The sequence below is a fragment of the Canis lupus genome, chromosome 11 (assembly GCF_003254725.2).
Source record: "Canis lupus dingo isolate Sandy chromosome 11, ASM325472v2, whole genome shotgun sequence".
NCBI lineage: Eukaryota > Metazoa > Chordata > Mammalia > Carnivora > Canidae > Canis > Canis lupus.
The window spans coordinates 28,551,172-28,574,663 of NC_064253.1; the positions used below are offsets into that span (position 1 = coordinate 28,551,172).

Sequence of the window (23,492 nt, forward strand, 5' to 3'; positions counted from 1 at the left end):
AAACAAAACACAGACTCTTAAATACAGAGAACAAATAGGTGGTAGCCAAAAGTTAGGTGGATGGGAACATGGGTGAAATAGATAAGAAAGAAAAGGTACAAATTTCCAGTTCCAAAATATGTTAAGTCATGGAGATGAAAGGTATGCCATAGGGAATATGGTCAAAAAGATTGTAGAAATGACGTCTAGTTAGAGATGATGACTAGATCCACTGTGGGGAGCACTGAATAAAATCTAGAATTGTTACATCATCATGTTGTCCATCTGAAACTAAAATTACACTGTATGTTAATCATACTTCAATAATTATGATACAAAATCTTGATGCTGTTAAGACTTCAGACTTAGAGAAGCAGTGTAAAAGGATAGTGGCACAGGAGATAGAGTCCAGGCATCCTTCCTGGGAGCTGAGCAAGCAGTAAGGAGTGCCTTTTATATTAAGTATGCCCATGGAAATTGAACATTTACCTGAGAAAAGGTTGCCCATTATTATCATCTCACACATTGAATGGCAGTTATGTAATAAGCTTCTTTTTAAAAATAAAAAATGAACTGTCATTTAATAAACAATGCTTGAAATGCTGATATAAAGCCGGGTGATGGGTGCTTAGGGGTTCATTATACACTCTCTCTACACTCGAGTATGTTTGAAATGTTACACTAAAAAATTCAGGAAAAACGGACTATTTTTTCTCCCTAAAATAAAACTCTTTCCGAGTGCAGGGTCCCTCAGGAGGGAAATAACAAAGGAGATGTTGTTTAGAACCATTAACCAAGTTCCAATAGCTAAGATTGGACCTAAGTTTCCCATGTCATAGCCGAACTGTGATACAATGCAGCTTTAAAAAGCAACTGTGGACATTCGTGATAATTCCAAAAGTGCTACTTGATGAGGTGATCTATATGGAAATACAGGCATAATTCACAAAAAGGTATGATGTTCACCTCAGGAACTTCTGTACCATTGCATGTTATGTACGCCATGAAGATTCACTCTGAAAATGACTTACATGCAGAATTATCATTTCAAATTTTTAAAATGAGTTTATTCCTAAACCTTTAGGAAATAGAAGCATAACAACAAAGGCATACATACATAGCTCTTATAACTGACTACATTCACAGAGCTTCTTACTGAATTCTGGAAAAGGTATTGCTAAGCTTGTGGCTTTACTGTCGTGCCCTACAAACCAGTAAGTTTGAGTTTAATTGAACCAAGATAACAAGTGAATTTCAGGCTGTAGTACATCAGAGGAAATAATCTGAAGCCAAGTCAATCATTTCCAGACACATAAAAGAGGGATGAAATGTTAACCATAGGTTAAAATGAATTTTGTGGTTTAAATGTGATTGGTTATGGTTTTTCAAATGAAAGTAATAAGCAAGAGTCCAGACGGAGCAAAACTCTTTGCCCAAATGATTAGAATTTGAACTGGGTTACAGTTGACAAAGTAAGACTTTTAACTGATTAATTATTATTTGTTTTTCATTTTATCAAACCCCTTTGCTCATTTCTCCTACCCCCCTCCACCTTTAGTTTCTGGCAACCATCAATGTATTTTCTGTATCTAGGAGCTTTTTTTTTTTTTTCCCCTTTGTGTGTGTGTGTGTGTGTGTTAGATTCCACCTATGAGAGATCATACAGTACTTGTTTTTCACTGATCACCTGTGAACCCAAGTTGGGACTGAATTTGAAGGTAGAGAAAACTTATTATGGAGGACACCTGGGTGGCTCAGCAGTTGAGCATCTGCCTTTGGCTCAGGGCGTGATCCTGGGGTCTGGGATAGAGTCCCACATAGGGCTCCCTGCAGGGACCCTGCTCTCCCTCTGCCTGTGTCTCTGTCTCTCTCTGTGTCTCTCATGAATAAATAAAATATTTTTTTTTAAGAAAGAAAACTTATTGTGGCTTCTACAAAACCAAAATTCCTAAGCACCATCATCATCATCATCAAGAACCATTTAATCTACCAAATTTTATGCAGTTTTCCCATGTAGAAAAGATGCCTTTGGCAAATGACCAGATTGTTCTTTACCTTTCTAGAGGAATAGATACTCAGGCAGACAAGTGATTTGCACAAGATCTCATAGTTTTAGGGCAGTCCGATATCTCTTATTTTCCTAGATGTGTAATTTTCCTTTCTTAGCTTGAAAGCCAAATATGGAGTGAAAGCCATGGAACTCTGAGTAGTTCTTATTAGTATACCCTTATAGTAAAAGATCTACGAGCTTCACTTCTTACCTTGCATTTTTAAAATCCTTACTATGTATGAACTACTCCAGGAAGCTCTAAGACATATGTGAAACATGCTTCATATGTTGAGACAATCCATGGTCCTCCTTTGTCCAATCTAACAATTTTGGGTCTTGATAAAATTTAGGGGCTTTGTACTGTGACCTACTGAGGTTGCATCTTTTGTATATTTGACTTCTATATTTCCATGTAGTATTAAAATTGAGCTTAGTACTCAAAGCATAGTGTAAAAAGAAAGAAAGAAAGAAAGAAAGAAAGAAAGAAAGGAAGAAAGAAAAAGAAAGAAAGAAAGAAAAAGGAAGAAAGAAAGAAAGAAAGAAAGAAAGAAAGAAAGAAAGAAAGAAAGAACCCAGCATTCTCAGTCTGTATCAGGCAATGAGTAGGTCAAATCGTGCCAACTGCCTAGCCTCAGTGGCAAGAGGAGGCTCCCCACTTAGCCCTGTTCTTTAGGCTAGAGACCATGGCAGTGAGGTGAAAAAGTATAGATAGAAAAAGGCATTCCGACCTGCATCTCTTACAAACAAATCTGACGACAGTTACAGATCCAAAAGAAAAAAAAAATTCAGGAAACTTTTAAAAAGGTGATGATGGCCAAAAATTGGGGAGAGATTCCGGAAGACATTAAACGGACTTTTCTTCTGCTTTCTTAATTTATAGATTGGCAAAAGGACGTGTGTTTTTGGGTGACACTTATGGTTTCACTTTTCTTCTCTTGTTCTGTGAAGGAAACTCATGGTGCCCCTAGGAAGGCTGTGAGAGCAGCACAGCAGAAATCAACAGGACCCTGCAAGGTCATCAGTGTCCTATTTGGGCTGAAAGGGTTTCATAAGATAACATGACAGGGACGGGTCCCGTGGCTCAGGAGTCTTAAGACCTCTTTCCACCCCCACTCAACTATGTTCTATGCCAAAAAGAGACTTTCTGTTTGCTTAACTTATCATCATTTAGTTTTCTTCAGCGCAGAAACTATTTATATATGCAGGCATTTATTTCAAGATTCTCTTCTGATTTTGGTGTTACTTCATACAGTTCTGTGAGAAATTCTCTCAGCAGCTGTACTTTAGAAGCACAAATGTACCTTAATAATGCTATTTATCAAGGCAAAGTATTTAAAAATACTTGCTAAACATTTGTTTATCTACATAAAAGATTTGAGTTTTGTACAGCTAGATTTAGGGCATATAACAAACACTGTGAGTGTGTGAAAGAAATATAAGTGATTCCAGCAGATGGCATGGGCAGAAGCAAAGGGTTTCCAAGTGCAAGGAAAAGCACAAATCCAAATTGAGAAGCCCGAATAGCTATAATTGTAACATATTTACAGTAGAATGAAGAAGGTCATTTGCATTATGTTAAGAAATATAGGGGCAGATTCTTATCTTATATAAGTGTATTACACAAAATGGGGATTTGGCACGTGGGTTGCTATCAGACAATATACCACACACAGTTTTTATTTCGATTCCAGCAGAAAAACAATATTGACAAATTTCTTTCTCTCTTTGCTTCCTACTTTATTCAATAGAAGAGGTAACAATAGCATCTGCTGCACTTGGCTGGAGTCTGGGATGAGGAAATTGTGGATGATGAGCCTCCCAGGCATATGGCCACTGAAAAGCTCACACTACAGCCATAGCACAGCCAGGATGGAACTCCAATGGAGCAGCAGATACAAAAGGCTGCCAGTCCGAACCAAGGCAGGGCTGCCAAGACAGCATGTTAAGTCATTTTTAGTGGCCTGAGTGGTTTTCACCATCAAGGCTCCAGGCACTACTGCAAAGCAAGAGGAATTTATCTCTAACACATTCTTCTCCCTCTGGCAGTCCTCTATCATTTTCTGCTGCCCTGGTCTTACTGACCACCTAGGTGCTCAGCACATTCAGGCTACTACTCAACTATCCCTCAGCTCTTCTTTTAGTCATGGTCTTAAAGATCTGTGACACTTAATTGGCTCCTTGCATCAAAATTACCTATTATGACCATCTTAGTTTCAAATATAATGCATCCCTCCTGTTATATAGGTGCTTCCTGGCTATTTTCCTAATTAAGGTAGAAAATGTTAAGGGACTCCTTTTAAAAAAAAAATGTTTTATTTATTTATTCATGAGAGACACACAGAGAGAGGCAGAGCATAGGCAGAGGGAGAAGCAGGCTCCCCATAGGGAGCCCGATGAAGGACTTGATCCTAGAACTCCCGGGATCATTCCCTGAGTGAAAGGCAGATGCTCAACCACTGAGCGACCCAAACATCCCAGGGACTCCTTAATCAAATTAATTGGACCAAACTTAAAAGGATCATAATGCAGTGGGAAACATATTGGACAACAGAAGACTTGAGTCCAGGAAGAGTCTATGGGAAAGCTGTCAACCTCCTTGGGCCTCATTTTATTTTCTTATCTCTGAAATTAAAGAGATAGAGCAGAAAGGGAAGGAGACATGGGGAGGTAGAAAGGAAGAAGGCAGAAATGGAAAAGAAAAGAGAGAGAGAGAGGGAAGAGGGCGTGTCTGGGAAGCTTGAGGTGTCTCTTCTAGGTCCATGATTCACTGTATATGAATCATATTCCTCGAACTTTTGAGTTTAAAAAGAAGCCTATCAACTCTAATAATTCCTAAATTACAGGAAGATGTAAAGAAAATATTTTTGATAGGGTGAAAAGGGGTCAAAGAGTATAAATTTTCTCCTACCACAGAAGGTGTTATTTCAGAAAAAGAATCAGGTAGCAGTTACAAAACGAATTACTTAGACTTTTCCTCTACTTTTTAAAAACTTATTTCATATTTCAACAAAAATTCTCTGTATTTTAGGGTGGGCCTGGGGGTTTTGTTCTTTAGGAGGAACATTTACTGTGGACTTAGCCCAGGCTGGCCAGGGTGGAGAGAAGAGCTCCATGCCTCCAGTAAATAGGGTTCATTGATGTAGAACTCATTGCTGGGATCAATGAAGTCACACACCATTTGTTGCTTCTCTCATCATGAAGTGGTGTCTGTTTCATTACGTCTTGATTCTGAACTGGTCCCTGCCTTGCTTTGAGCAAAAAAGAATGTGGTGAAAGTGATGATGTATGACTTCCAAGGTTTGCCCTCAAAAGGCCTCATAAGCTTCTTTGATCACCAGAACTCTGAGGCCAACAGACCAGGATTCAAAGTCATGGTGAGGGGTCAGGCTAGCTTTCCCAGGCCCTCCAGTTGGCTGCAAAGGATAGCTCAGGAGAGACCAGCAGAAGACCACTGCCTGGCCCCAAGTCAACTCACAGAATTGTGAGAAATAGCAGATTGTGGTGGTTTTAAGCCAGTAAATTTGGGGTGGTATTTGTAAGCAGTGGTGGTAAACTGATTACCATACCCTCCATTTCAGAAAGGTCCCCAATTCCAAAGGCACATAGATGTATCAGAAACAGAAATATGGTTACATTTTTTTGTTAGATTCAATGCTCAAAACCAAACCAATCTGAGACAAATGAACAAAACCAGATAAATGGAAAAGACATACTTTCTCAAATAGATCATAATTCCCAAATTCTTTTCTTTTCAAGCATTAAAAAGGAATTTGAACAAGTAGCCAGTTAGCTTTTATTATCAGAACAGAAGAGCTATAGTTAACCCTGTCCCCATCTCATCTAGTCCATTTAGGTATATCATAAACCATAAACTCTACAAATACCACTGTAGATCAATGAAAGTCTTAATCATTGACACTCTCTTGGTGGACTGAAAGATGAAGAGGATTTTTTTGGGAGTGGGAAAGGTATGAAGGGAGATGGGATGGAGAAAGAGAGAAAGAGACTCTTTGGAAGAAGGACTACAAAAAAAATGAAAAGTGTTTAATTATTTCACAAGAAACTTATCTACAATAAGATTTTTGAGGGTAGCCCGGGTGGCTCTGCGGTTTAGTGCCACCTTCAGGCCAGGGCCCAATCCTGGAGACCTGGGATCGAGTTCCATGTCAGGCTCCCAGCATGGAGCTTGATTCTCCCTTTGCCTGTGTCTCTGCCTCTCTCTCTCTCTCTCTCTCTCTCTCTTTCTGTGTGTGTGTCTCTCATGAATAAATAAATACAAATCTTTAAAATAAAATCTTTGATTTAAAAATAGAGTGTGCTGCCCCAAAATATATATATCCACCCTCAAAATCAAAGAGCAAGGGATTTGGGGGACCTTTACGTTTGGGCAGGGGGTTTGCATTATGTCTCACTTGTCTTACATCCATCTAATCTTTTCTTTGGCTTCCACCAGACACTTAAAAAGGGGACAGCCACTAAGTCTTATGCCACTTAAAGGCATTCCTAGGGCTTCTTATTTTGAACTTCCAAAATGCTAGATGTCCATACCAAGTATGAGTATGAAGCAATGTGACCAATACCCTAGTAAAACAAACAAACAAACAAAAAACCAGTAACAAACCAGCACTTGTCAGTTCCAAATATCATGGCCCTTAGAAGCAGCCACCTTGGGAGGCTGAAGATTTATTACTGTTGCATTAATTTGCTGCAATGGTGCAAAAGTATTTTTGGAACTCTTTTTGGCAGTAGAGTTAAGAGCCTGTCACCCATTCTTTTGAATTCCCTAATGGTAGCACATCTTCGTCCTTGAAGGTGGATTATTTATTTATTTGCTTTTTTAAGTGCCAAGAGACATGTAGAGGCAAGTCTTTGATTTGCTGGTGGCCAAGGTAGGGGATGCTATTGGCTAATTTTTCAAGTAATGAGCCTAGCTCACTGTATACTCTAAAAAGTGATTCTTCAAGTTAGTCTCGTAAAGAAGTCCTCCCAATGTTTAAAATGAAGAGGCCATTCAAACAAGTATTTTCAAGCTTTAAGGCTTTGATGTGGGCTATCATTTGGATGCATACATTCTGCACAATCATAGATTAGTTTTGCTGCCATATAGCAATGGTTCTCAACTAAGGGTGAATTTGTTCCCAAGAGGACATTTGGCATGTCTGAGGGCATTTTTGATTGTCACAATCCTTGGGGCATGCTACTGGCAGGGATGCTGAGAAATAGCATTCAATGCACAGGGCAGTCTCCCACAGCAAAATTATATGACCCAAATATCAATGGTGTTGAGGTTGAAAAAGCTAGTCTTACAGTAATAATTTATTATAACAAGAGTTTTATAGTGCAATGAAATAATTACTACATGTAGTAAATACGTGTTTTTAAAGTGTCAAATGGTTGCCACTCATCTAGGTTAATATATGTATATACACACCCATGTCCTTTTCTATTTCTCTAACTTACAAATTACATAGAAGTCAAACTCACATTTTAGAAAAATGTGATGACGTTCTTTGTTGTTTGATAGTAAGAGAACCAATTTAAATAAGCACATATTTTATGTGGGGGTAAACAATGATTACAAAAAAATCTATTAGTACAGACCATTTATGACTTATTCTCTGTGGCAGGTACCTGGCTAATTATCATTTTACACATACCATCTTATTTAATCTTTATACACAATATTGTGAGGGACATACTACTGTTATCCCCATCTTATTGATCAGGAAATTGAGGCTTAGAAAGGTTAAGTAAGTTGCGGTGGACAGTGCAGCTGTGATTTGAACTCTAGTAAGATGATTTCAACTGATTTTCAACCATTTAATGTTGCCCCCAAAGCGGGTTTTGGATCTGCTCAAAGCCATCTCTCTTGTGGACTGGGGATAGTTCTGTTCTAATTTGTATGACATAAATTGGGAAAAATAGAAAATGGCAGTATGGTATAGACAAAGAGGAGAGGACCCTGAATTCTGAAACATGGGTTCTCAGCCAGACTTTCTATTTACTAATGGGGTATGTGGTCTTCAGTAAGTCACTTAACTTCTCAGAGTCTCAATTTCCTTATCTGTAGTGTGGGGATGGTAATGATACACCCCTACTATTTTTGTTGTAAAGATTAAGTCAAATAGATGATGGAAAAATGCTCCATCAATGGCCACTTACACAAAAGTAATTTTGTTGCTCTTCTTGGGCATGACATGGGATGGAAAGGTGATAGTTTCCCAGGTGCCCTTGCAAGGACCTACCCCTGATATCTGACATGGGCATTAATTGTTTCTTATGATACTGGCCTCACCTCTCCTCTATTGCCTTTATATCTATGTCTTTTCAAAAAAATTTTCCATTTCATCAGGTACCCAGAATGCTCCCCTCAGCACCCCAAACACCTTCAGTGTGAGTCTTGTATTTCACAGCTATTGGAGCCATTACGCAATTCCTTTTAAGGTTTTCCTTGGGTTCAATTACTTTTAAACTATTTCAGCGCAAGTAAGGCATTTTTCTTTTATAGGATTGTGCCATCAAAGTATTGAAGATATGACCTCCTGATTTATATCACCATGTTGTTTCATAAATTAGGAATTTTCTCTGTACACACACTTATTAGTTTATAAGAACAAAATCTACACAATAGTTTCAATGTGGTATAATTATGTATTCTCACCTTAAAATGTTTCCATAAATAAGGACAAAATTTGTATATTCTATCCATTTTCTTATCGAGAGTTATTGATATTTTTAACAAACCAGTCTTTCATCTCTAGAATGCTAGCTTCTCTTATTACTTAACTTATACATGAAAATGAATCCCAGGTTTAAGGAAAATATGGGTCTATGGTTTGCATTTGTCAGCATCTCAAAACTATCACATATTTTGGCAATACTTGTGGTCTTTGATCTAAAGATATTTGAATGGAACATTGGGGAAAATAAAGGATGGAATTTAGAATGAATGGTTAAAATGCATTAAATAATTTTCCATAGATTTCTTAACTCCTTTGGATCACAAGGTTTCTTAGTTTTATGATCATATGCAACATGTTCCCAAACTCTTTTTACCTTGAAAAGGCTATTTTTGTCAATATTGGTTTGATGTTAGAAGTAAATGGTTATGTTATAAATATGATCTAAGTAGTTTCTTGGTTGTGCTTTTACCTATAAAGTAAAAAAGAATTATCAAGATTGGATCTTAGGAATCTTTCTAAACCCAAATTTTCATTTGATTTTTTTATCCAACCACCTTGGTAGTCCACTGATGCTTCCAAAACATTATTGATCTACATCTATCCCTCAGTTCCTATTTTTCAGGGTTTTATTTTTTTTTTAAGTTTTTGTTTATTTATTTGTGTGTGAGAGAGCAAGCGAATGGAAGTAGGGGGAGGGGCAGAGGCAGAGGGAGAAGCAGACTCCCTGCTGAGCAAGGAGTCTGATTTGGGGTTCAATCCCAGAACCCCAGCATCATGACCTGAGCTGAAGGCAGCCTTTTAACTGACTGAGCCACCCAGGTGCCCCCAATTCCTTCTGGTTTTAAAGACCAGTTTGATTCTATAATGTACCAGACGTTAATTATCCTTAGGAGGACTGTTTTACTGTTCTTGAAATCTTTTCATTTAGAAAACAGATTTAGGGGGTCTTGATCTATCCTTCCTTCACTTGTATTCACAAATAAATTTCTCATATAAAGATAATATATTCCCTTGATCCTAAAAGGGGTTAACCATGACTCAAAGTTTGTGTCATGGGTCAAGGGTTTATAACTGACATAGTGAAATTATGGCTTCACCCCAATTTATTCATTCTTAACAAAAAGCAAATTCAAATCAGCTGTCATATTCTTTTGGTACTAGTAAAATATAAACCACAAATTCTTCTACAAAACAACATAAAGAAGAGGGCTCAAAAGGGAGAAAAGGGAATAAAACTTCTTTGTTTTCTAAAAGGAAGAGTGAAACAATATGGGGAAATGTAACATATGACCTCTATGAAAACCTAAGTTTAATAAATAACTTGAAAGATGTGTCCTTTAGTTTCTTTCAAAAATAGATTTTTTAAGTAAGGAGAAAAATCCTGCATATCTCTATTCATGCACTGCATAGATATCTGTGAAGTGGTAATGGCAAATACCCATCTGACAATCATTCAGTCAACAAATATATACTTGGGAGATAAGTGTAAGGAACTAAGGTAGTCTCGGCAACAAGAAAAGTCAGAACTAGATAAAATAGATATGATGATGAGTAAACAGGTCAAGGACTTTGATATAGGGGCTGAATTTACAACCTCCTTGTGCTTAATGCTTCTCACAAATAAAACGGAACCGTTTTGTGGATTAAATGAGTGATCCCTTAAATGCTTAGTGATACTTTGATAACAGTGATGGTTCAGTAATGAGTGGCTACTGTGATTATTCTAAAACGATTAAGATGTAGAAGAGACATGCTAGCAATTACCGTTGATACAGAAAGAGTGAAATAAAGGCTAGAATATGGCCTTGTGATGTGGAGTCAGAAAGAAAGGAATGGCTCATTCTGACTAGGTCATCAGAGTAAGCTTAAAAAGTGAAATGCCCTCAAAGTGGGTGGTCAAAAGTAGATGTGAGGAACACCAAGTGATCTAAAGGTTAGAAAACTCACTTGGTCAATAGGGACAGGCAACCTAGGGCCACAGTGGCTACGTTATCAGTAGTGGCATGAGCTGAGGCAAGTAAGTTGGTCCTCCTTGGTCTGTTTCTTCTTGTGTAAAATGGGAAAATAAGGTTTCTACCTCTGACGATAACTGACAGTATAAAAAACATTAACACATGTAAAACACTTAGGTAGATTTCCGGTGGAGAAGAAAGAGTAATTGCTGTTGATTAAGGGTTCAGTATGTTTAACTATTACTATGGCTAAAAAACAGGGAGCTATGTCTATATTTAATAATGGAAGGGAGAGCACGTAGGAAAGAACATAAAAGAGTTGTAGAAAAAAGGACTCAGAAGTATGTATACGAAAAATAAAGGCAATTTAAAATAATTAAATTCTCATAAGCAATACCATAAAATATAAAGAGAGAAAAATACAGTCTCATGTTAAACAAACAAATAGTCCAGCCCTGAAATTATCTTACTGTTTCTATAAAAATTTCTAAAACACCACATGGAATTCAATTAACTTCAGAAAGCAATTATTGAGCACCAAGTATGATGTAAGTTACAAATGTGCATAATTCATTGCACATGCCCTCTGGGATTTCAAGGCATGTGTGATCTGTACACATACAGCTAAATATGCTATGTGTGAACCTATTCTATAAGAACTCAGAGAATATAGTGTTTAATTCTTTCTTCAGGAAGAGGAATGGGAAATGAGCTTTAAAGGATTCTCCATAATTTCAACTCAGTTGTTTACAATATGAAGCAATCCCTATAAATGGATGAGTTGAGCAATATGTAAAATAGGGATAGGGAAGGTTTGGAAAACTGGATAGTGCTTCCCAGTTAAAGGCATTCAAGTTCAAATTAAAAAAAAAATGTCAACAAAACCATCTGAGGCTAGTTTGCAGCCTTTGCAATACACAGGACAAGTGCTACTTGAGATGGATTAGGAAACAAGGTTGAACATAATCAAGAGAGGGGAATAGGTGAAATTCTAGAGTGGATAAATATTTACCAAGAGCCAGAGATGAAAGTACTTGGAATATGTAGCTAGTGGTAATAGCTAAGAGTGAACAATGAGGCATGAGGGAGACATCAGGCTAGATCAACAAAGGGCCAGTAACACAATGCTTAGGTTCAAACTTCATCTTGAGGGCATCAAGAACCATCACATTAGCTATTATGTATCCTTAACAGTATCATCTTAAGAGTTCAATGGTTTCTCAAGTCTTCACAAATACAAATTTGTTATTATAAATGATTCTAACTCAGCAAATGAGAAAATGTGCTGTCACAGGGGAAAATTTGATGGAATTACCATAATGGAAAACATCTACATTTTTTAAAAATCCACGGAATTAAAAATTGTCTATTTTTACCAGCTGGTTATTCATAGGATACATGACTCAAGTCATATAGATTATAGCCAAGGTAATGTTATCTTCTCTTGAGTTGTAAATATTCTTACAGCTTTTAAAACTTAGTAATTACTATACTAATAATTTGATATTTCATATTTCTACATACTATGCAGTGTTCTAAGTGCTTTATCATTTTATATCATTTCATTTAATCTCCATGAAATTCTTATTGTTATGGAGAGCATTACTAATTTACAGGTGAAGAAACAGAGGCCAGCAGATATGAAATAACTTGCCCAAAGGCCCACAACCCATAAGCTAACAATCCAGCATTTTACCCAGGCAAACTCATGAGTATGAGTTATACTCATATAACTCTGAGTTTATATGCTCTTTATGAACTGACTGCTAGTTTGAGCTGGTCTTCCTTCCTATGCCCATAGAACCATTCTTCTAGGAACATGGTAGACCCTATCCTTTGTGACTTTGCAAGGTCTTATCTGTGGTTACCACTAGGCTATCCTCCTACTTCTATCTAGCTACTGTCTATTGGAATTTCTTTTACTCACAGTAGCTCTTTTTAGTCCTGGCTCATTTATCAATAGACAGAACTACTGGAGGAATGTGCATCTTCTCTTTTTCTGCCCCCTCCTCCCTCTGTTTGGTCTACTACCAGACTTCATTTAAAACCTCCTCCATCCTCACATATCTGTTTGGCAGAAGACTTGAGTTTGAGTTTGTCACTACTTTTTCATGACAGAAGGGGAAAAAAGTCAAATCCATCATACAAGAAATCATAATATGAAATACAGTATTTACATCCCAGAGTATTCATGTGATTATTTACAACATGATCATGGTTACCTGTCATCAATAACCCTTTGTGACATGTCTATTGTGGCTTTCTGCAAAGTTTCTTCCTGCTTAGAGATGTTTTCTAAAATAGAATTTCTAGGGGTGCCTGGGTGACTTAATCAGCTAAGTGTCTGTTTTCAGCTCAGGTCATGATTCCAGGGTCTTGGGGGAGAGTCCCACACTGGGCTCTCTGCTTGGTGGGGAGTCTGCTGCTACCTCTCCCCTCTGCTTATGCTCTGGCTTACTCTCTCTCAAATGAATAAATAAAATCTTAAAAAAAAAACAACAACTAGCATTTCTTGTGGCCCCATGCAAGCTTTCGCTGTCTGCAGTGACTTTTCTCTGCCACCTCCTCAGAAAAAATGTGCTCTGAAATTTTATTTTATTTTATTTATTCATGAGACACACACACACACACAGAGAGAGAGAGAGAGAGAGGCAGAGACACAGGCAGAGGGAGAAGCAGGCTCCATGCAGGGAGACTGATGTGGGACTCAATCCTGGGTCTCTAGGATCAGGCCCTCGGCTAAAGGCAGTACGCTAAACCAGCTAAACCGCTGAGCCACCCCCCAGCTGCCCTGAAATTTTAACATACACTGTGACCAAGTCAAGAATTCGTGATGCTTTGCATGGTAACAGTGCAGACATGGTCTCTCCTAAATAAAACAGCTAAGACTTCTCACAGGCACATGAGATAACCTATGGTTGAACACAGATCATTTCTCAGAGCTCAGTTTATGCTGCATCTTTCCCTCATTGTTTCAAAGTCACTAATAAATTTCTTCTACCAATATATCTACTTTTCTGTTTAATACAAAGCTTCTCCAGAGCCTCAGGCACAGGCACTTCCAAATGTCAACAGCTATTAGCTCTGCACATTCATCTTTGTTTCTTTGTTTTCTCTAAAGTTGTCTGTATCTCTTAGAAGTGAGTCCAGGTGGCTTAACATAACATAGGGCTCTGTGGAGTGTGTGTGTGTGTGTGTGTGTGTGTGTGTAGGAGTGTATGTATTTTCTCAAAATATCATTTAGATATCTATCTTATCTCTCCTACTTGCCTGCAAGATTTTTGGATCCAAGTAAGTATCTAGCATAAAGCCTTACACTTTGTATATGATCAACAGAAGATAAATTGCATTTTTAAATTATCAGTCAATCAATCATTCAATCAAGTTTCCCAGGTCCTCCACTTTAATTCACAAGATTGGAAAACATATTCTGAGAGGGGGGGACATGCTATATTTCAAATGGTAATGCAAATACAATGTCTTGTGAAAACTACTAAGTTAGGTTTCTTTAATTTTTATGTGTATTTTATAGATAGATAGATATGTGTATATCTCTATCTATCTATATATATGTATATCTCAGTGTTTGTGTATGTGCTTGTGTATATATCTCTGTATGTATGAATGCATGTATCCATGTGAATTGAATTTTTGCCATTAGGAATATGAGGGAAACCTTTCTTCAGTGAGCCAAAACTTCTGTTTCCCTATCCTGAGACCAAAATCCATCTGAAAACACTTCATGTGTGATCTTCATAATCAACTTGAGCAGGGGCACCACGTCACCAGGCACAATGGCTGTTTGAGGTCTGCAAAGAAGTATGTATAACAGTATAGAGGCTGGTCAAACTAGTGCGTGCTGAAAACAACAGGCAGGTGAACCAGAAACCTGCTGTCATGATGCAAAAGCCTTTATCAAATAAACAAAAATAATTTCTAGTGTTCCAGAATCATGCAAAACACTGCAACATAGTGTCAGGTTAAGAGCAATAAGTACTAGATTTTAAGACATGAGCTGGACTATGTCTGGCTTCTTAACTCTCAGTACTTGAACCAAACCCTGTAGCTTTTTCTGCTCTCTTCTCTTGATCTGACATATTGTTAAGAACATCAAACAGAATAAAGCATCGAAGAGTGCTTCGGAATTTGTAAAATACTCTGTAAATATACTGTGATGTTATTAGTTGAGTTGTGAAAAAATTGCTGGGGAAGAGAAATAAAACATCTCCTTGTTTAAATCCTGCTAGGCCACTGTTCAGCAATTACCATTGTAACATGGGTTAGTTAAGTGAATTTTGTTGCTTTTATTCTGATCTATCTCTTGCCCCCATCTTTTGTAAAAACAGATGTCATTTCTAGGATCCAGGGTATTATGCTCAAGCATAATATAGGATGTGAAAGTGTTATACTATTAAGTGATGATAGAAGTGGTTTATGATAGATGTTTTCTTTCTTTTTTTTAAATATACTTAACCTACTGCATTTTACACATCTGTGAAAGAAATCATATTCTCTCATGTTTGAATAACCCAGTTTACAAATAACTATTATGATTATATGAACTATACATTCATATTGTGATATATAGAACTTGACTAGGTATCTTTAATAATATGTTAGTAATGATATTTGAGAGAGGAACTAAGGAACTGGTAAAAAACAGTTAAATACTAAAAAACATATAAACACATATATAGTAGAACCTGAGTGGTGATAGAATGTTAGTCAGAATTAAGTAAAAAGTAACACTAAATTATAAAACATTTCAAAAGAAATCTAGACTCATTACTTCCAAGTATAAAAAGTAAATTCTTCTAAAATATAGTCTTCATATCATATTAAATAAATTTTTAAGACTCAAATTAGTATATTTTCTATATGTGACTTGATCATACTAATATGTAGAAGGTATCTTTAAGCAATAAGACACCTTCTTTAAAACCTTTTATATTTATAGTATTATTTTGTTCAGCAATTTTTTTCCTATAAATAGAAAAAAGGTTGTATCTTCCCAGGTCACAAGAACTTGTCAAATAATTCATCTATCTATCTATCTATCTATCTATCTATCTATCTATCTATCATCTTTTAAAGAATATTCCTCACAAAGATGAAACTTGAACCAAATTATAAGATTGATTCTTGATTCTTTTCTGTTTCATATGTTTAATGCCATATGCACAGTTAATTTTGTGCTTATCTATTTATTTATTTTTGCTCCAAAGAGAAAACAGCATGAACCATAGTTGCCTATCATCTCCAGAGTGGAATATTCATCTCTATCAAATGCTTTCTATGAATGTCAGTATAGGCCTCATTTGACTAAAATCCACCTATGTTGTTTATAAAGAGGTCTACTTTCCCAGAATATCAAGAAGTTGGAAAGAGAATATCCAATGAGGAACAATTGATCTTTCTGTTTCCTCTCCAACCTTCTGACTATGAGAAAAACAAATGTTCTCAGAGGTTCTTACCTGCAGTGCACAACCATGGGACCCGCATCAGGAGGGTTACAGGTTTTGACTCTCCGTAAGAAAGCTAGGAAAGGTGTGGGGTGTTCTGGAACGCCGTGATCAGGCCAGGCGGTGAACTGGAATTGTCTTACTTCTCTCTTCTCACTTGACCCATTCTGTGAAGTAGGAAGACTCTATGAAATTCTGCATTCCTACCCTCAGGCTGTAACGATGAGTAGTAACATGGAAAAGGTAACATGAAAATGTGCTACCTGAATTTCTCACCCTACCCCCATGACCTTTCGGAAGATGCACTCTTTGGAGTTATCAATGCCAAGCTATTTGTAAATGATAACTATATGCTCAGGAAGATAAACATTCTTAGCTGAGAAGCATTACATTTTGCAGGTAAAATGTAATGCTTCCAGGACTGCTCCTGATATATTTTATAGAAAGAACTAGTTCTTCTTCATCTATTCTTCATTTGCCAAAACTTCTGTTCGGAGTGAGAGTTCCATATTTACTGATAAATCACTGGACAAGGAGAAAAATTGCTGAGTGGTAATGGAAGAATTATTTCATTCTTCAGAGTTGCCAGTGGAATCAAGATTTAAGTATAGTCTTAAGATATTTGATTTCTCAAAGGATGCTTTCTTTAAATAATGGAAAGGGGAAAGGGAGAGAGAAAGAGAAACAAAAAAGGCAAACCTTGTAAAGTGCAAATGTCCGCACACAGTACGTGGCCAGTTCCACTGTATCGAGCAGCGTCACTTGGACCAGTCCATGGCTTTCCGTGCCTCTACTAGGCCAATACTGGTCACACTTCACCTAGAAGAAACAAGTGACACATTCAGGGCAGATGCTCATCAATTTCTCTATTAGTTTCACTCTGAGTTGCTGTTGAAGGAAAACAGCTTTTTTGCATTTCATTTTATGTTGATCTTTTTCTGGCACGCATTCTTGTTATCCCAATATATGTAAATTACTGCTCTGATGCCAATATAAACCACATTTTTCAAACTGGTAGGAATACTAAGCAGTAACAGATTCAATTTTCCTGGAGAAAAATAAATTGCAGATTGTTGCTGAGTAAAATAAGGAAAGAGGTATTTGAAACTTTAGAGTACTTGAAAAGAAAACACAAATTTGTTCTGGGATATACGTTATGAATCGCGTCAGGAGGATTATGCTCAGCCATTTAAACAACACAGTGAGACAGTGTTCATCCATCAAGGTTTAAAAGGCACAAGCTAGTTCATCTTGAACTATCATGATTTCCAAATATACTTGTTTAAATAAAAGTAGAATAATTTGTGAAGCTATCAAAGTATAATAAACAACACAGCATTGTAAAAAATACAAGATAAATGGTATTTGTATCCAAAACAAATTAAATCTGTAATGTGTAGTGGAGAAAGAGCTGTGTGTTCTTTGAAACTGGTCTCAGAGGGTCATACACTAGTGCAAAGTTCAAATAATTTAAAATTCATTCATATCAGATAAATAATCTACAATTTCTACGTGCAGTTGAATAAAAACACATAAAAGGTATTCAAGCCAATTAGTTTAACATGCAACAGAAAAATAATTCCAGGTCTGGAATATGTTTCAAATTACTGACTATGTTCTGTGGGCATTAAAAAAACATAATAAAAATGACAAACACAACAGTATATTTTCTAGTAAGGTCATAGATACTAATATATTCACCCTTTCTACCTCAGATTAAAAGAAAGAAAAAGATGGGAGTAATTCTTATCTGAAATGCATTTCTCTAGGTAAAGAAATCTAATACCATTTTATATTAGGAAACATACCTTGTAGTTGAGAAAGAAAGATTTAAAAGTCATAATCTGGATTTAAACAAAAGCAATGAGGCATTATTATCATAGACACTAGAATTTTTTGGTCCAGTGAATAGAATTGGTAGATAATTATTTACTTTCATGTTGAATATAAATATTAGTAGCATTCTGTGAATAATACTATAATTTTTCTCTTTCATAGACATAGCATCTGCTCCTCAAAGGATTCAGGCTCTTTCTATCTAGATCCTGAACCTTCTAAAAAAAAAAGCAGAGATTTTATTCTCGAATTTTCTAGACAATAAAAAGTTGAAGACCACTTTAATGTACAGTTATATAGTAAGTGGACATTGAATTCACAAGGTTTGACTCTCGTGCTTTTATTTCAATGGTGAGGCCACACAAACATCACTTATTAAAACAAAAAATGATTCAAGTAAGATGGGAAATTTTTGTCTTAATAGGATTTTTAAAAACATGCTTACGTGTTCCGTAGATGCATAATATTTTCTTCTGTGTTTATATTTCTATGTTCTACTTGTTATTTCTAACAATAACACAAGGGAAAGACAATACTCTTTCAGGAGAATATTGATGTAGCAATACCCTGACTCAGTGCCTCTGTATGTTCTCTGACCATCCATTAAAACATAAGTTGTATGTTGGATGGAATTAACAGAGGATACCACCTGAATAGAGCCAACAGTAGCCACGATTCAGACGAAAAGAAAATCACAAAAAGTATGCCAAAGGGACTGTTTTAAACCATAAAATAGATGTCAAGTTGATGTCTCACTGCAAAGAACAAAAGTAACTTTGGAGACCTCTTACTGCAGCATTTGAGAGGATGCCAGCAATGTGTTAAGTTAAAAAAAAAATGAAGAGCGAAACTCAACTCATTACTTAACAATTTCAGCTGGATGTCAACCCTTTCAAATCAAAATCAACAGATCAAATCCCACAGGGACAGGTATCACTATGACAGATGTAAAAACAGCAGGTTAATGCAATGAAATGATCTATGAGGTCAGTATGATGCACTGAACCAAATTCAATGCAATTTTATTTCAAAGCTGGGAATTGATTATCATCAGACCTTTGGGCGAGATAAGATAAGACAAAGGAAATGGAGGAAAAGACCATAAGCCAGCTTTTATGTGACCTCTGGAAAAATCATTTCATTATTTAGCGACTTTCCATCTACAACTCTACCCCATACGTAAGATATAGGAAAAACTGAAGTTACACTAATTATTCTCATAGTTCTAGTATTAAGTTTAAAACTGCAACTATTATTAACTTAGACTCTAGCTCCTTTAGGAAAAAAGAATACCAGGAAATATTACTATAAAGAGTTAATGTTGTGTACATTTTCAGCTAAAGAAGAAGAAAGCTTTTGTACTAATTTAAATAATGTATTTGAATCTTACTTTTTACAACAACAACAAAACTACACACACACACACACACACACACACACACAAACCTGCTCTAAAATGTTTCAAATTCAACAGCAAAAAACTGGGAGCAATATTTTAAAGCAAATATATTTAAACATTGCTGTTTTCTCTCAAGAAATATTTTACAAAGAGAGCTTATGAAAAAATAAATATTTGAATGTATCTACACATGCACACATATGGTCTCAGAAACAGGATTAGAAGCTGTCCCCAGGCTTCTCAAAACAGTTACAGCAATGTACTCTTCCCTTCACTAGTAAGTACCTGGGCACTCTTTTCTCCTCCTCCTTCTCTGAATAGCCCCTACGCTTTCATCTGCTTTCTAAGGGATCCATTTAAAGGCTCAGATTTATCAACATTCTTTTAAGTCCTTCATTTTTAGCTATATACTAAACAAATAATTCTGATTTCAACATTAGAAAGTAATTGGGAAGTGTAGTGAGGGGGGGAAAAGGGCACAGGAGAATGGTTAGAAATGATTTTTTTTTTCTAATTATCCAATACAAATGAACTTGCTCCATTCTCTCTCTTGAAATGTTTTACTTTGACAATAGTAAACCTTTTTTCTCCCCTGGGAGAAAATCTCTGGAAGGTATTTCTAGAGTTACTACTTTTAGGCTTTGTGCACAGAGCCCAGTGTGGGAGGCTCCTCTCTGAGCATCTAAGAACTAGAAGGCGGTAGCTCCTGAATAAAAATACTGATGCTTGTCTTTTCCTATTTGATTCTGAAGTGATTGACTACAAATGATCTCCAGGACTGAAGCATAGAAGATTGGGCTATCTGACTAGAGACCAGGTAATGGCTTCTTTATTTGTAGGGCCAAAGCAGCCTCATCTGTTAAATGGGTAGAATATCTCCAGCATGACAGGGCTATCATAAGGCTCAAAGACCATGCACCTGAAACTCTAAACCCAACAGGCATTCAACAGACAACAGCTATTATTAATTCTCAGATTGTGTTTTCGATTTTTATGGTTGTTATTATAAAAATGTAATCATTCTAAATTGAAAAAAAGAAGCATGTTATTAATCCCAGTGGACATGTATTTAGGAGTTGAGAGGTGGGAGGCAAGGTCTTAGCAACTGTGGGGGCATCAAAGTGAAATGAGATGCCCTCCTACCCCCAATCCATCAGCTTTACTGGCTAAATAAATATAAAGGTATGCTTACATCTGCTGGTTCTTCAAAAGCATAGATGTGAGGTTTCCAGGTAACTCCCTTGCTCTACCTGGGTCCTAGTCAGATGTGAGCAGGGAATGTATTAGTGTCTGTGGTGAAAAAGGAGAGAAGCAGAACATGCTACCCAAGCTGTGGTTTAGGAACCTCACCCAGTAACTCAATTTGAAGCCTAACCTAAATAAGACAGTTCATATTTCTGTCTGAATTTGGGGGATATATTTATTTTTATTATTACAAAGGGATTACCCATATGTGGTAGCTTCATTTCTTCATAATTATGGAAAGAACAAGTTGACCATCACTAACTGTATGCTATGGAATTAATTCATACCACCTCTTTCATGGCAATCTATTAAAAGCAAATTGATGGAAAGATAAAAATTGTCACTGGAAATATGAGATAGGATTTATCCAGTAGGTCTGCTGACTGTGCTTCAGGGAAATGCTTTCTTTCTAGTCTCTTTTCACTTCCATATGGCTTATCTTGGAAGTGCCTGGAACACCACAGACACTCAAAAACTAGAAGCCAGTTTTATAATCAACTACACTGTGGTCTACGTTAGCTTATTTTTAAATTGCCCAAAACTTTCTGAAACCAAAACCTTCTCATTTTAATAAAGACTTCTTGAGCATGGCAGCATGGCGAAGCATCATAATTGCAAAGGTAACAAACCAAATACCTCCAAAGGGTCCCAGCATCACTAATGCAAAATCCACGTACTTTGTGGAGTACTTTGAAAATCTTACCTAGGACCAGATTATTTAGCCAAAGAAGAACTTAGAATAAACAGTAAATGATAGATGGAAAAGTATAACTGTTGCTGAAATTAACTGGAAAAATTAGTATCTACTATGTTTGGGCAGAGGAACCTTCTATAAGGAGCAGTTAGAAAGTATGCTAACATTAGATAATACAAGTCAAAGTTGGTATTGGGAATATGGAAATGTTAATATGCCCTTGTCAATACACATTCTGTAAGGGAGGATATAATAAAAGGAAGTTTCAGATAATTATGAGGATATGTTTTAGTGGATGGATAAATTATATGCTGAGCTGTTTATTTTTATAGGTTATAATATCTTTTCTTGGCAGTTTTAAAGACCAGCTTCAATATTTGACTATCTAAAAATAAGTATGGAGGTGATTCTATTCTCTTTCAGCGATGTCATTCTTTTCACTCAACTAACATTTGGCCATATCTATTTTCAAATGGCAAAAGGGTAGTCTGGTTTGTGTATTTCCCCTCTTCATTTTATCTTTGCTGACCATTATGTACTGGAGATCAAGGACACAGAATAGCTGAAATGAGAGTAATATTAAAGCATTTAACCACCAGTGCAGTGATAGCTTTTCATAAATAAAACTGGAAAGATGAAAAATCTTATTCTCTAAATAAACCAAATTATTCATATAAAACTGCTTATCAGTTCATTGAACCATTTGAACACTTTCTGAACCATTTATTAATTCAAAAATTGGTATTTCCTTTTGTTTGATGTGTGCTCTAGACTAAATATTTTTGTCCCCCTCCCCCCTGCCAAAACAACAACAAACAAACTTCATAGGTTGAAATTTAATCCCTAGTTTGATTATGAGGAGCTGAGCCTTTGGGAGGTGATTAAGTCTAGAGTGGAGCCTTCATGAATAGGCTTCATGCCTTGTAATAGAGACTCTGAAAGCTCCCTCACCCCCTCCACCATGTAAGGATAAAACAGGAAGAGAGATTTTTGTGAGTGAGGAAGTGGAGCTTCACCAGATACCAAAATCTGCTGGCTTCTTGATCTTACACTTCCTGGTTTCCAGAACTGGGAGAAATAATTTTGAAGCCATCCAGTCTATGGCATTTGGTTGTAGCAGCCTGAACAGACTAGGACAATGTGTCTGCCAGAAGTTCATACAGGGAGCTGCACTAAACTTTTCTAATGACTCCCTCCTCCCCCTCCATTAAATTGACAGTCATTATATCTCAAGTTTCTGGCACTTTGTTGTAACCAGAGGAAAACACTATAAATTACCCCTTTGTCATGGCGAGGTGGTACTTAAATGTCAGCTCTTCCCATGTAGCTGTGGCCCTTAGAGTTTGCACCTCAGCCTGAATCACACCTGGAAGCAGGCGGGGGCTCTACAGAGCCATACTATCACCCCTGTGTCTGCTTGGATCCGCTCGGTGGCTGCCTATGGCCTGGCAACACTCCTGTGTCACTGTCATTGAACAATATATCAGGCAACTTAAAGTTTCAGTGAAAAGATAATTTCTGTATATTGGTAGTATTGATACATTTTAGCATTTTAACAACCAGTATAATTATACTGTTGCATACCCGCTGAGCCTCACCTTTGCCTAAACACAGAGTTAATTCACACTTCTTACGATTTTCGAAGCGACCTCATCAGCTTGGGAGTGCTATACACACGAATGTGGACAATGAGATGGGCTTTGTACAATGTCACCAAGAGCAAAATTGCATCCTCCCAGTTCAGCTTTTCCCTAGGCCATGATGCCTCTAATTCATTTTCACAGGAATGTTTCTTTTGGGCCAGAATCTGTAGGCTGCCATTCTAAATAGAGGAGATGGGGGTAGGGAAAGAAGGTAGAAAATCCAAGAAGCTAACACAGTAAGAAAGTGGTGGAATGCTTTCTCTTTTATCTGACATTGTGTCTGTTGACTAGAGAAAACCAAGAGTGTGGAACTTGCTAGATAAGAACCCAAACATCCTTTAGGTTGCCAATATGAGCACCATTCTTTTTGTTGCCAGTGTCCTATTTACATTAAATATCCACCACTTTTCAAAAACAATCCCATACATCATGCAGACTCCAAAGGCAATGTTTGTGCTGCCGTTTCTACAGTTGCTTAAGGAAAAAGCAGTTTCTGTTGCCCTAGATAGGCAGTGCTTTAGGCTGCAGTTTGAGAAATTAAATGTTCAA

The 23,492-nt window shown here is 36.8% G+C and overlaps 1 protein-coding gene across 39 annotated transcripts in view; it reads right to left on the reverse strand.

Annotated features, from left to right (window-relative positions):
- The window catches only part of PTPRD (protein tyrosine phosphatase receptor type D), a 2,185,700-nt gene that overhangs the window by 33,955 nt on the left and 2,128,253 nt on the right, over positions 1-23,492 (reverse strand). For all 39 annotated transcript variants that reach the window (XM_049116106.1, XM_049116100.1, XM_049116099.1 and 36 more), the window contains 2 exons: positions 16,826-16,945; positions 16,139-16,293 (listed from right to left, as the gene is read on the reverse strand). In XM_049116106.1, coding sequence (XP_048972063.1) covers positions 16,139-16,293; positions 16,826-16,945 — 275 coding nt within the window. The remainder of the gene's footprint in view (positions 1-16,138; positions 16,294-16,825; positions 16,946-23,492) is intronic.